Source organism: Bidens hawaiensis, unplaced genomic scaffold (genome assembly GCF_021521415.1).
Source record: "Bidens hawaiensis isolate Kalapana, Puna unplaced genomic scaffold, B.hawaiensis_p1.1 tig00004618_1, whole genome shotgun sequence".
NCBI lineage: Eukaryota > Viridiplantae > Streptophyta > Magnoliopsida > Asterales > Asteraceae > Bidens > Bidens hawaiensis.
The window spans coordinates 1,590,929-1,605,971 of NW_027491282.1; the positions used below are offsets into that span (position 1 = coordinate 1,590,929).

General features: G+C 33.2%; 2 protein-coding genes across 4 annotated transcripts; one reads left to right on the forward strand and one right to left on the reverse strand.

Moving 5' to 3' along the window:
- Positions 1 to 2,097: 2,097 nt before the first annotated feature.
- On the reverse strand, positions 2,098 to 6,556 carry LOC143627330 (uncharacterized). 3 transcript variants are annotated; one of them, XR_013152577.1, is made up of 15 exons: positions 6,345 to 6,556; positions 6,206 to 6,253; positions 5,463 to 5,523; positions 5,196 to 5,225; positions 4,714 to 4,838; positions 4,499 to 4,633; positions 4,334 to 4,410; positions 3,457 to 3,689; positions 3,328 to 3,384; positions 3,070 to 3,238; positions 2,924 to 2,981; positions 2,765 to 2,850; positions 2,611 to 2,667; positions 2,327 to 2,531; positions 2,104 to 2,288 (listed from the first exon to the last, which is right to left on the reverse strand). XR_013152577.1 is itself a non-coding variant. In XM_077097181.1 (14 exons), exons 1-14 carry the CDS (start codon positions 6,496 to 6,498, stop codon positions 2,439 to 2,441), a joined length of 1,383 nt encoding a protein of 460 aa, XP_076953296.1. In that variant the 5' UTR covers positions 6,499 to 6,556; the 3' UTR covers positions 2,098 to 2,438. The 3 variants fall into 3 exon arrangements, 2 of the variants coding, with proteins under 2 accessions (XP_076953296.1, XP_076953297.1); XM_077097181.1 differs by having other exon boundaries at positions 2,098 to 2,531; XM_077097182.1 differs by having other exon boundaries at positions 2,100 to 2,531; positions 4,714 to 4,818; positions 6,345 to 6,482.
- Positions 6,557 to 10,492: 3,936 nt separating this feature from the next.
- LOC143627332 (F-box protein PP2-A13-like) lies at positions 10,493 to 12,726 on the forward strand. Its single transcript, XM_077097183.1, has 3 exons — positions 10,493 to 10,891; positions 11,703 to 11,821; positions 12,244 to 12,726. Exons 1-3 carry the CDS (start codon positions 10,532 to 10,534, stop codon positions 12,638 to 12,640), a joined length of 876 nt encoding a protein of 291 aa, XP_076953298.1. The 5' UTR covers positions 10,493 to 10,531; the 3' UTR covers positions 12,641 to 12,726.
- The last annotated feature ends 2,317 nt before the right edge of the window (positions 12,727 to 15,043 follow it).

Genomic DNA, 15,043 nt, shown 5'->3' on the forward strand with positions numbered 1-15,043 from the left:
AATAAACACAACCAGTGACCAGTCCACAAAACACCACACAGCGCCTCCCCAGTCTCGTCGTTTAACCGCCGCAGATCTTCTCCGTGATTCCAATTTATCAAACTATTACTTCTCAAAGCCACCACCATCAGATGACTTCGAAGCTGACTTCCAGGGATTCAAAGACCGAATTCAGGATAACAATAAGCCTAAGCCTTTTGTTTTCTCAGCCAACAATAACTCATCTGGTAATTCACTTTTTTTTCATTAATAGTTTAAGGAATTTGTTATAGGTAAATTACAAGTCGTGAACTTGAAGCTTCTAGATCTGACTTATCAAACTAGATTGATGACATAGAAACTAGTCTGTTCTTTCTTGTTATGAATTGCGTATTCGTAATAATATATATATATATATATATTGAAATTTAAAGCTTTTTGAATACCAAAACTAAGTCATTTGAAAATTAATTGATCTTTAAGTTGTTTATTTGTCCCCAGCCCCTGACCCTCTTCAGCCCCTGACTGCCGGCAGCCTCACTCCGTCAGCCACTCGTCCTCGTCACTCCGACCATCGTGGAACGTCGGCAACCTCACTCTGTCAGCCACTCAGCCGTCCCCGTCCTCTTGCCACTGCCTACTCTTACTCGAATCCTCTAATCCTCCCACTTTGAAGGTAAGTTTACATTCACAATCCATTGTTAAATGTTAATTGTTCTTGACTTCTTGTAAAATGTTAATTGCTCTTGATTGTTAAGTTATTTGTTAAATTTAGTTTTAGTTTGTTAGATTGTTGGTTTTAATTTGTTAGTTTTTAATTTCTAATGACGGTGTCTCTTTTATTATTTTATCGTATTTTTATTATGTAATGAACTTTCTCGAACCATCGAACCGACCCGAACCTTAAACCGACCCGGATTTTTTTATACCCGACTCCATGAAATAGAAACGTCTAAAAGTAGTGCACCACCCGGAAAAAAATCCTGGATCCGCCACTGCTGCCAACATCTGTAGCAGAAGAGGTGGACCAAAACTCTGCAGTCTGCAACAAGAAGACTGTTTGTTTTTTAATAACTGCAGACTACCAAAACTATTCTAAATCTAATCTAATCTAATCTCAGAAGACATATAACAAGTTAATGTTTGATATATTAGCTAGCATTCACAGTTCAAGTAACTTCAAAGCAATTATCTTTTCCACAAACTAACGCCTAACATAGCAACAATTATCAAGTAAAATCATGAAAATGTTTAGAAGCATAAAAATAACAATCAAAACACGTATTCATTACCACGAGACAAACAAACACACACTCTGGTTCAATAAGCCCTAACAATCACCAAAATCAATCAAAACATGTATTAACCACTACGAGATAGCATAATCTGGTTCAATAAACCCTAAAATCACCAAACTCAATAATAATAGAACCTACACACCAAACATCAATAGTAACAAAAGGTATGAAATTAAACCTGATATGGGGGAATAGAGGACGGCGGGGTTGCAGCGGTGGGGCGGCATTGGAGCAGTAGAGCGGCAGCGGCAGGTTGCGGCGGTGGGGCGGCGGCGCTAGAGCAGTGGAGAGATGGGGTTGCGGCGGTGGGGCGGCGGCGCTAAAGCGGTGGGAGAGTTGGGCGGCAGTGGAGCGACGGGTTGATGGTGGGTGAGTTGGGTGGCAGTGGAGAGGATGAGGGGATTAGGGTTTGGGAGTGTCTGATGGAATAAGAAAGATGGAAAGAAATTGGTTAGAAGAGGTGAGAAGTAACAATACCAACACTTCTGGGAGAAGAGGGCGCGCAGACGTTTTTTAATGAAACGTCTTCGGAAAAACAAACACACTGCAGAGCCCAACGTCTGCGCGCCCTCTTCTCAGTGCAGACAAAAGAGGTGGAGAAGTGCTTTTGAGGAAAAACAAACAGCATCTTAGATTACATCAGTTATGTGTTTACAATTCGACTATTTTGGTTTTGTGCACACGCCTACTATGACATATGAAGCTCATCAACCAAAGAAAGTTATCAATAACTCAACGTCGATTGTTTGGTAAAACTATGACATATGCTTGTCCTTATTTAAACAATTTAGCTTTGCTAGACACAAGCATGGTACAACACCCTACATAGACCACGAGTCCATTGGATTTACATCCGAGTTTGGTACGTTTTAAACATACTTACATTTTAAAGCTATCCGGTAATGTATTGTAAGTTCAAATTCTACTAAGATTGTTTAACAGGATTAAACTAGAGGATTAGCACGGTTTGGTAACCGTAGCTGATTAAATTGTGATGAATGCATTCGACTCCTCTGCTACATATTTGTTAATACACAATACTGTGATACAGAACCCATATATGTCTAATAAGGAAAACAACCTATAAAACCTGGTTAAAAGCACAGATCGCCTCTTGAAAACAAATTACTAGAGCTTTGTCTGTATCATGCATAGTTTGTACTATTGTTCCTTTTTGTCGACCGTTGTAGTACCTTTCTTTAAAGCTCTATCGTGGTTAAGCATCGAACTAACACTCTCCACAACCAAGATAATCTGTACATTTGAAAACATAAAGTAACAGAATTAGCCATTCTGAATCAACAGAACAGGTTTTTACAGTAGATTGACCGACCTGAAAGCAAGCATAAGCCATTGCAGTAGCAAAGTAAAAGTTTGCATTTCCCGTTCCCTGTATATTTTATCAGAACAAAACTTAATAATGTATCATAGCACAAGTATAGAAAACAATCTAGCAATAATTAACAATTAATAATCAATAATCATACCCTCCATATCCACAGGTTATGCATCACAGGGCTAAGAAGTAACGTCCCCAAATACCCAGAGAAAAGAAAAAAGGAGAATTGCATATCTGCCAAAAATGTAATAAAAACTTTAAAAACTTAGAAAAGGTGAAATCAATAATCTTTGGTTTGTTCAATTACCAGCTAGTGCATTCACAAACAGGCCCAATAAGCCCAAGTAAAGAGCCGAGTCCCCAACCTATCCATATTCATGAACAAGGATAATGGCAATATTAATATGTTATCAATTAAAAATATACCAGAATAAAGAAATAAAGATGAGTTACCGAAGGATAGGATTTAAGAATAGAAGAGATTGCAATGTAGACAAATGCTAAAAAGCAAGGCCGATGGTGTAACCGTATAGCAAGTGGTAACACCATGAAAAGAATGTTTATATGAAATACTATCAGGAAGAAATCCCTAAAGAAATCAAAAACCTCTGCAAAGAAGTACCTGTATCCACATAAATTCATTACAAGAATCTTAATTTTAACAAAATGTAATCCATAAACAACAACCACAATACGTAGTTATGTACTCACCACAACACACCAATGTTTGGAGATAAATCTTCTACACTGAGAATAAACCCATACGTTCTGAAAACAAAATATGTAACATTAGGATGGTAATTTTATTACATTAGTGAAATATGATATAAGAGGTTGTACCTTTTAAACATTTCTCCAAGGCCACTGTACTCTTTTAGAGAAATACCACACAGAACTAGGACATATAATGCCCAAACAGAAGCCCAAAAAAAGAACAAAACGACTCGTCTCCATGAAAAAATTACCAAATTAAACGATCCGTTTGTAGGGTTCTTGTGATCATCGCCATGAGTCTGTTGCAGAGACAGTTTTCTTGGTGGTGTGTCTACACCAGAACCTACTAACAGAACTAACTAAAAATAGAAAAATGGAGAAAAGAAATGTTATAACATTGAAGACTGGTGTACCAAAAGATACGCCAGTAAACGAATCGAACGCGTCATGAACTGCTCGCCAAGCAGTTTGTTTATGTTCATTTATTTAATTAACAAATGAACATGAACACGAAACTGGGTTAGTTAAGCGAACGAACATGAACACATGTCTCGTTCATTCATTTAAGTCTGTGAACGTTCAGTCACTTTCGTCCATTTATGTCTGTTCGTTTACGTTCACTTATGTTAGCTGGTTATGTTGGTTTAAGTTTGTTCGTTCACGACCGTTGGTACATTCATTATAAATTTTAGGCTCATTACAATGAAGCATGGTTTTAATAACTTATTAGACCCAAAACATTGATGTCCACAATTACCTTTGTCCGTTTACATTCATAAACCATTCGTTTATGGTGATAACAAATTGACATAAACGAACACGAACACGCTCATTTTCTTAACAAAGAAACACAAAAAAGAAAACCACATGCGTTTAATTGTTTGTGTTCAATCATTTGTCCGGTTCAAATTAAACGAACAAGCATGAGCATGCTCCCTTCGTGTTCATTTGATTCGTTTATAGGCCTACCAAAAGAGGATGAAATGTGTAAGTATAATCATACCGGTATGATTAGAATAACAGGATAGAGAGACAAATGAGATGCTACAACCCATCCAAAAGCAGCTAGAGGAACTAGTCCTGTTGCAGTAAGAATTAAGAAAAGTTGTTAACTGCTAGAAAAGAATATTAACACTAATCATGCATCTAAATGAGATAAAATTCTTACTTTTGCAAGCCCCGTATAGAGACAAAACAATCACAAGATTTTCAATTGGTGATGTGGAATATCCCAAGCAGGTAATGATGGTCAAAGGATTCCATAAGTACACAAGAGAAGCAATATCACCAGATGGAAAATTTTCTGCTTAACATAAAGTTTATAAGAGTTTTTCGAATAAAGAAACATAAAAGATACTGAATTTTGCAGAGAGAGTAAAAAACCTGAAATTTGTGAAAATCTACCAGCTCCTAGCAATTTCAAACTCAGGATATCAGCCACTTGGAGATGCTGACCAATTGAACGAATAAGAATTGCAGTGATGAAATCTGCAATAACAAACACCAGACTGTTTCCAAAAATACGCTTTATATCAACAATGTAATTAATAACGTATACAATAAGCTAATACAAATAAACAAACAAAGAAGTAACAATATTAACCAAGTAAAGATATAAGCATGAGTAAATTCAGAAGCCATCCTCGTATACCTTCTATCTTTATTAATTTGCTTTTTATAGTAAGACAGTGTTGACTTTATATTCGACTTCTAATTTAGAACAATATAATGCCCTAATTTCATCAGCAAGAAAGTATCATTAGCAATTAACATGTATGATATTTGGTACATAACACATCATCCTTGGTTTTGGCTTCCAGTTTAACTTCACATGTGAAAGGAACTTAGAGAAAATGGAAACTTACCCGCATAAAAGACGACTTTGCCCTTCGCCTCTGCAAACAAGGTAATTATCAGAAAACAATAACCACGTCATGTCATATCACAAACATGAATTGACCCTCCCAATAAATATAGTCCTAGAATTCCATGTGTGGATTTTAAAACCAAAGACACAATATGTTCATATTTCCTGTTATTTCCAAAATGGCATAACTATAAACAAATTACTATAGCCTATATGATTGAACACATATAATAAAAATCATGAAACTCGTCAATAGCTTATATACCTATCAACAGTAAGAGGACCAAGGATGGATAACAAAAGAGGAGATCCATGGTACATTGAACCTGTAATCAATCAAATTCAGTGAAGATGAAAGATGTAACTGGCTTGCAAATAAACAAAAAAAAATTTCTTGTCCGTGTTCGTTCGTTAAGAAAATAGACATGTTCGTTTGTTAACAGTATAAACGAATGGTTTACAAGAATAAACAGCCAACAACAACAAAGCACAGATGAACGAACGTAACTGAGTTAAAACCGGTGCAAAGTAATGTGAACAATAATGTGTTGGGCCTAAAAAGTTACTAAAACTATAATAAGTTATAAACGGGCCAAAAAACTTTGAATGATTATATATTAGCGAACAAACTTAATCAAATGTAAACTAACGAACGTAAACAAACGTCCACAAACATAAATGCACGAATGACACATGTGTTCATGTTAGTTCGTTTAACTTAAAGAGCAAACTATTCATTAACAGTTAACTAAACGAACATCTTCATGTTTGTTTATGTTCGTTTGATAACAGCATAAACCAACCAATAACACAAAGCATAGATGAACAAACGTAACTTAGTTAAAACCAGTGCAAAGTAACATGAACAAGATTGTGTTGGGCCTAAAAAGTTATTAGCGAGCAAACTTAAACAAACGTAAACTAACAAACATAAATGAGCGTAAACGAACGTTCACGGACATAAATGCACGAACAATTCATTTGTTAACTAAATATCATAACACAAACCGGCATACGGCGACATCGAAGACCGCTTCAACCAATAACCTTCCGCCACTGCAACAACAACACAAAAACCTTGATCAATTAACTGAAGCAATATTCAATAGACAAAACACAATCAAAGTTTATAAACATTAGTAATTACGCCTGCGAAGACTGGTAACCGGAGTCGAAACTTCGGGCCGAGCCGAGAAGTTGAGCGTGTTGGGGAAATAGAGTATAAGCACTAATCTCAACACAATTGAAGCTCCTGCAGACCTCCAAAACCGCAATTGCTTCTTCGTTGATGAGTTCGTCATTGTTAGGGTTTGTTTGTGGCAGTTTATAATATTATTTGTACCTGTGAAACGACGTCGCAGCGTGTGATTAAACTGTACAGTGTGATAAAAGTTATAAAACCCTAGGTAAACAGTAATAGTGTGATTTGAAGTGATGAATATGAGAAAATTGAACCTTTTATTATATTGAATTGAATATGACACCGGAAAATGCTGATCGCCGGTCACGGAATTTGGGGTTAATAGTGTCTTATGAGATCTGAATCGACTGTTATTTGGACTGCTAAACGGGTCGGGTCGGGTCACGGGTCTTATAGGAAACTCAATTAGGCTCCAGCCTTGTATTAAAGCTTGTATAGTAGTTTAACCTTTGACTGTTTTAAAGTACTACATGAGCTCGAGGCCGAGCTTACGTTGAATTGATGGTTTTTCTTAAAAACATAAATAATAATAATAATAATAATAATAATAATTAAAGCTGTATATAGGCTAATGAAGAACAAAATAGGTTACATGCATATAAACACATGTTACGTGTTAGGTTAGATTGATATGAGAAGCGACACATAAATGGTGGAACTATTATTGAATCCAATAATAGGTTAAGTGGTTTTTATATAGTTCTAAGAGCATTTTTATCTAACCCTCAATTTTATGTGTATGGTGTTTTTATAATTTAAAAGTGATTTAGGGTGTTGTTGGAGAATAGTTTTTAAATTTTAAAAAACACGATGATTTTTCTGTATATTTGGAAATGTAATGTTCACACCGCTATAACTTTTTAATATTTTTTATAAAGTTGTTGTGAGTGAGGGAAAAAGAAAAGATAATAATAAAGGTATAAAAATGTATTATTTAATTGAAATGGAGAAAGAAAATGTAGGAAGTTTTAGTGTAATTTTTGTTTAGAGATAGGGGTTGGATGAGAATGCTCTAATATTATTTTTGCATTTGTTTTTATAATGAATGGATCAATTGCTCTCTCAAACCTTGTCACCTTTGTGTAAATTTCAGTGTCAATCTTTGTATATACATAGTTCGTAGATTACAAGTTTGATACATGATATTGACTAGTAACAACTACGTATCATAAGGTTTGTGTCAGAAGCAAGTTGTTCAATAACAACTCTAAACTGGTATTTGGTTAGTTGTCAGTGATAAAGTGCTATCAACCAATTATAATTTTATCTTTTATATCAGTAAGTTATCATTAGACGTGATCTTGAATGGCAAATTGTTATGAAGACCAAGTTGCTTCGTTAGTACCAGGTATCAACGTCAATGGTAACATACCATCAGAAGCAAGCTACACTATCATCGATAAGTCTAATTAGTTCCAACAAATTACCACTAGTAGCATGTTGTTCCATAAGAGATAAGTGTGACTTACCTAGTAACTCTCTATGAGTTGTATTTGTTATTCTTTTGTTTTGTCTTCCCATCCATCACCGCAAAGCCTCACCCCCTTCTCGGAAATACTATTCGTAATCTGTCACTTTTGTATTTTCGTATACTTCTTATTAGAAAGTGATACTTTATATGGACTAGAGTTCTTGAAAGATCCACATCATTGAGGAAGATGGAAACACATATTTCCAAACTTTAAAGTTAATGAAAGCAACTTTGATAGAAAAATATTAACATGAGTCTTAAACACCAAGAGAAAGAGTAATGAACACATGGATGGAGATGACTATGACTGTGAGCGTGTTTTCACTCCACACTCATTGTTACATTAATGTGACATTAGCTTTTATTTCTCGTAATCAACCATGAAAATGATCATCACTTTCTAGTTTCTACCACTCTTCACTCAATCTTTTTTTTAATACAAATAACAATGTCATGTTCTATGATACATAACAAAATATAATTATTACGATTTCTTGCTGAAAATAAAATTGATCTAAACCTACCAAACTCAAAACATTTAAGACCAATCTTTTATATGTTAGTTTCACTGACTTCATAAAGTCGTTGTTCAGTTGTCTTATTGTTACATACCTTTATTGTGGCATTTCAAATTTATTCACGGTATACAATTTTTCTTTGACAGTCTCTCAAATAAATCGTGTTAAAATGAAATTTATACGAACATGAAACATCTTATGTTAATGATTACATAAGATGCAATAATTTAAGAAAACGGTTTATAAATAATAGTATAGAACATTTGGAAGTCTTACACATGTGTGGAGTGTTTTCTTTTGGCTCTTTTAAATTCTTTTTAACACATCACCGAGTTGCCGAAAGTGCCCAAAAGAGAATAAATCTAAGAGCTTTGCCAAATCAGAATAATAGAGTAGGCAGAGAATACCAAAAAGGTCTTTGTTTCTTTCGTTACATTCTTTTCATTTTATAAAGGCTAATTTATTTAAAATAACTCAATATCGATCCACAACAATGGATATTGAGTTGAACTAAGTAATATTGTAACTGAAATGTACTAAATGATAAAACTTAAATAAACATTATTTGTTATTTGATTTGATTTGATTTGATTTGAACCGAATTTATATTCTAATGGAAACATAAATTTTATTTGTAATCTGATTATGGTTTTATCAATTTTGGTTTGATTTGATTTTTAGTTTAATCGACTTTAAACCTAATAATGACCACATGTAGGCTGTTTTCCAAAGAATATTCTCATTACCAAGTGTTGTAGACACTAGTTTAGGCGTTTGGTACTTGGTACTCGATAGGGCGTCGGGAGAATTTTCTTCAGCTCAGTTAATACTACTTTGAATCAGTTAAACTCGGAGCAAGTCGATCCAACTTGGATAAGTCAGATTTTCGTGGGTTTTCACCGAATCTTGTGAATTTCGTTGTTTTTTCACGAAGATATCTTGGATAATGAGAATTAAATGTCAACTATGCCTATAATATTGTATAAATTTTTAAAAAGTATTTGAACATTCATTCTTTTAATTTACATTGATATTCATGTATTTTGATATAAACATTAGTAAAATTATGATATTTGACATACATATAATTTCTCAAAAATTAATTTCTTTATAATTTACCTTGTCCAGGTGTTCCCCCCCACGTTAAGGTACTCACAACTTCCCAACTAACCTAATAGCATATATGCAACATTGAATAAACTAGCGTAAAAGGGTGTAAACAAGCTGAGCTACTTGAGATCAGCCTGTTAAAATCTTGATCGAGCCCGGGCCCGAGCTCGATCCCAAAATTAAGCTCGTTTAATAAGCAAGTCCGAACCCGAGCTTCACTTATCGAGCTCGAACCGACTCACAAATCTAAACGAGACAGCCATTAATATAATTTTGTAATATATGATTTTATATAATTAAAAACTATCAATTAATCTATATACTTCAATGAATAAATTAAGCTAAACAAAATATATTATGTTACATATAAAATTATAACTGAAATAAAATATATAAAAATAATTATAAATATATAGAAATTAATTAAAAAATAGTAAACGAGCTGAACCCGAGCTGAGCTCGAGCTTGAGAAACTATTCACGATTCGAACTCAAGCTTTATTATCAGATATCGAAACGAGCCAAGATCGAGCTCGAGTTTTGTGCAAGTTAAACGAGGGAAGCTCAAGCTTGGGCTCGGCTTAGCTCGTTTACACCCCTAAGTGTAACAAAGTAATCAATTTTTAAAAAAAACTTGTAAAGTGAGTATACCTATAAGTATAGGTATATTTTGGAACAACTACTTTCTTACATGTTAGGTCATTGCACTCTTAAAATTTGAAAAGTCACGTTGTTTCACCCTGACCAGTCTATGTTGTCTAAACTTGTCTTAACGGGGCCTACGCTAACTTCAAAGTTTGGGTTGAACGTTTTCTGAAACAACCATACTACCGACTACCACTTAATAGTAGTTGTGTCACTGTAAAAGGAGAACTCTCTTAGGCTACACATGATTGAACTCTATTAGTAGTTGTGTCATTATACATTAGCCAAAGGACTAAATTTGTACTCTTTTTCATTATAAAATCCTCTTTTAATAATAATTATAAAACACCTTCCTTTATTCATCATCAATTCATCATCATCTTCCCACCAATGGGATCTGGGTTCTCAACTTTCCTTCTTCTCTGCAACAGCACCACCTCATCTCCGGCGAACTCGCCGGAGCCAAGTCTCGGAGACTTGCCGGAGAGTGTGGTGGCTTCAGTTCTTGTTAACTTAAACCCACAACAGATATGCAGACTTGCATCTCTTAACCGTGCTTTTCGTTATGCATCATCGGCCGATTTTGTGTGGGAGTTGAAACTACCCAAGAATTATCAGTTGATTATTTCAAGAGTCTTTAATAATAATAATAATAATAATAATAATAATAATAAGTTTTGTTCAAGTCTTTGTAAGAAGGATATTTATGCGAGATTGTCTACACCCACTTCCATTGATGGTGGAACCAAGGTTCGATTACAAAAAGTTTTGATTTTTATTTGGAATTAATATGCTTTGTGTAATTACAAGTGTTTTGATTTGGGTTTGGGATAAAGTTGTTGACTTGGATTATAATTTGTGTGAAATTTGATGATTGTGTTAAATTCTTGAATTTCATTGGTAGATTTGAATAATAATAGTTAAGGATCGTAGAGAGAGCTTGAGTTTGGCTGGTTTTGAGTTCGATTTCTAAAGCTTGAACTTGGCTTGTGAGGGGTTTTTCAAGCTTGAGCTTGACTCGTTTATTATTTATTACTTAAATTATTATTATTATTATTATTATTATTAATAAATTCTCTTCAATCTTTTGTAAAAAGGACATTTATGCAAGATAGTCTGCACACACTTCCATTGATGGTGGCATGAAGTTTTGATGACAAAAATTCTTGATTTTAAATGGAATTATGTGTTCTGTGTAATTTAGAAGTATTTTCTTGATTTGATCTGATTTGGGTTTGAATAAAGTTGCTGACTTGGATTATAATTTGTTTGATATCTAGTGTTTAAGCTTGATTGGTAGATCAAGATTTGGATTGTTACATGAATAATAAGAATTAGTTAATTAGTCAGGGTCTTATAGGTAGGAATTAGGAAGTTTTAGAAAATTGTTATTACAACTTTCAGTTTAAATGCACATCCAAAGACCCCCTAATTATGAAATGAAAACCCGGGTTATACTTGATTGAGTTTAGTTATGATCATAAAACCAGATGGTGTGATCTTGGTTTTTCTTTAAGCAGATTCTTGATGTAATTTTGGAATTTTTTTTTTTTTTTTGTAGAAAGTTTGGTTGGATAAAGGCACAGGAAAAGCTTGTGTGCTAATATCTTCTAGCGGATTAGCAATAACGGGTATTGATGATCGTAGATACTGGAGCTGGATCTCTACCGAGGAATCTAGGTAAGAGTCTGACTCTCGACCTGTTTATTATTTATAAATTAATTTATATACATTTCTAATTGTTTTAATGTATGAGATTATGATTATAATTGTTATATATAACATGATATATATTATTTAGTTATTTTTATTATAACTTTATATAATATTTAATAATAGTTATTATGTAAATATGTTTTTAATGTAAAAAATAAAAAGTATATAAATAATGGACTCGTTTAATAAAAAGATTATCTAGGTGAGATTTTGAATTCTTTATCGGCTTCTTTAATTTTAATTGAATATATCGCGTTTATGATATTTTTTCATACATGTGGTTCATGCTTACTTTGAAAAAAAAGATATCTTGTAGCATAATAATGCAAGAAATGATTATAACAAATGACAAAACCAATTTGTATTTTTCATTTTTGTTATGTTAGATTCCATTCAGTGGCTTATCTGCAGCAAACTTGGTGGTTTGAAGTTGATGGTGAGGTAGACTTTCCATTTCCCTGTGGGACCTACACCCTCTACTTCCGCCTGCAGCTCGGGCAGTCAGGCAGGAGGTTTGGTCGACGAGTGTGCAACTCGGACCATGTCCATGGCTGGGATATAAAACCTGTGAAGTTCCAGCTTTCGACTTCAGATGGTCAAAAGGCGGTTAGTCAATGCTATTTGTCAACTGATCCGGGGAAATGGAATCTTTATCGGGCTGGTGATTTTGTTGTTGAGGATTCAAAGGTGCCGATGAAAATTAAGTTTTCGATGACGCAAATCGATTGTACACACACTAAAGGTGGTCTGTGTGTCGATAGTGTGGTCATACTCCCTAAGTGAAGATTTATAAGTTTTGTTTGAATGAGGTTATAAGCAACTTTTTTGATTTGCATGTAACCTTTTTTGTTAGTAAGTTTATTATAGCATGTGTGTATGATATATGCAGTGAAGTGAGATTGAGAAGTAGTAATAAGCAAGTTGTACATTTTTATTAAGTTGTTTTTGGTGATGTGTTGCAAGTTGTTGGTCTATTTGATTGTTTGTAATATTTTTTTTTGTTTACTATTAATATAAACCAAAGGATATACCAAACATATGTAGTGCATGTTTAATATAACATCAAATTTTGATTATAGAATCCTTAGCATAAGCTTGTAGGTCCCTAGAACAGATCTGGATGCATGAAGCGATATCGATTTTGTGTGTTTAATACAGGGATAATGATAAGAGAGTGTTCCAATTAAAAACAAGTTTTTATACAAGCAAAAGACACATACTAGATATACAAGCATAATCTACCATAAATATACTTTTTAATCGATCGTTTATCCGTTATTTTTTCAAATATGTATTTAGTTAAAAGTTCATGAGTAAAGAAAAAAAGAAGTGGTTTAGCACTTATATGGTTACATAATCATGTTATGGAATATGGATCACAATTGTTACAAGTAATCATGTCTTTTAACATATATCAACATAAAATAAACTGGTTTTGTGTTGAAATTTCCTCTTTTTATATAAAAAAGTATAGTTCAATATAGAGCCAAAATTTTTTTATTTATGAAGGATATGGAAAGCGCATAAACACATGTACCGATAATTCTAGCTGTAATTTATGTAACCGTATAATTATGTTAATTTTTATCCCACTGCATTTGATTAGCATTACATACAAGTAATTATGTGGTTCTCATAATTTCTTCTAGTCTCATTTGGATTTCATTTTTCAGTCACATTAGATATTTTCCTGAGATTTGTAGCCATCTCCATTATCATATATAATTAGTATCATTTGGTTTTTCATCATTATGTCACATTAGATATTTTCATGAGACTCAAATGATTTGTTGCCATCACCATTGAGAACCTATGTTAGACATGACTTGAATATTCTAGGTTCATATGTATCTACACAATTTTGTCACATCCATGTGCCAAACTTATTTCAAGAAGATTAAAATGTTAAACCTAACATGAAACTCAAGGGATGAAGAAGTCTTTTTCTTCAAGAAGATGACAAAAAAACTAAGTTGGACATCAATGATTATGTTTAATTAATGGCTTTATATGCAACTTGTTTTAAATTCAAGATTAGTTTATTAGACATTCATCATTCATGTATGTGTGATATGTCAAGTGGCGTATTATAAGTTTTCTTAATGTCTGACGATGTTGATTGTTGACGGGTACATGATGTACGGGTTTAGGATATTATGTATCTATCAAATAGTTTTTGATGATGTTAGTTTACTAGTCATATCGATCTTAAAAACATATAGCGTCGTTATCGATTTGAAAATTAAAAGCTAGTATAACAAATTTTTAAAAATAAACATAAGAATACTTTAAGCAATGCTTATCCAAATATAATCATCCTAAACAAGTTCAAAATCAATGATTAAGAAATGCTACAACTTTCTTTAAGGCACGATAAGCTAGTTCAATACTCCAAAGATCAACGCAGTCGCTAATTAAATTTGGGGAAAGGCATAGATATTTATTTAGGATATACGAATCTAAAAGACGGATATTAAAATTTGATTTGTATATTATCTGATACACGTAGACAAAAAAAACATTTTTAAAGACATATATAAAAGGCAGATACTCGAATATGATTCGTGTATCATATAAATATGAGATGACAAGCATACACTGTTAAAAGACAAATTTAAATTTGATTTCAGTATCATTAAATATGCGTGGACAAAAAAAACATTATTTAGGAGTACACTATTCTAAAGGGCAGGTACTCAAATTCTATTCTCTCTGCTTCAAAAATGTTTTAGGTACTTTTATTGCATAAAGTTTGCTACGGGCGAGTGAATGTATGTACACAAGCAAGGTGTTGATTATATGACGACTATAGACTAGAATTTGTTCTAACATAATCATATATGTATAACACGCCCAAGAAAAAAAAAATTAGTTTTCAAAATAGGAATTCAAAAATACAAAATCAAAAGGAAAAAAAACATGCAATCATCACAAAAGAAACTATGTCTTTAAAAAGAAACATGTACGTTCAAGTGTACATGTAACCAGTCAAATGCCAAAGACAAGTTTTCCACGTATCTTCACTTCAAATCACACATAAATCACTTTATACCAAACTGCTTAAGTTTTCCACGTATCTTCACTTCAAATCACACATAAATCACTTTATACCAAACTGCTAAAAGCTTCTAGAAGGAAGACAGCTAGTAGAATAATTCAAACACAAAACTAAAGCATTAAGTTTGG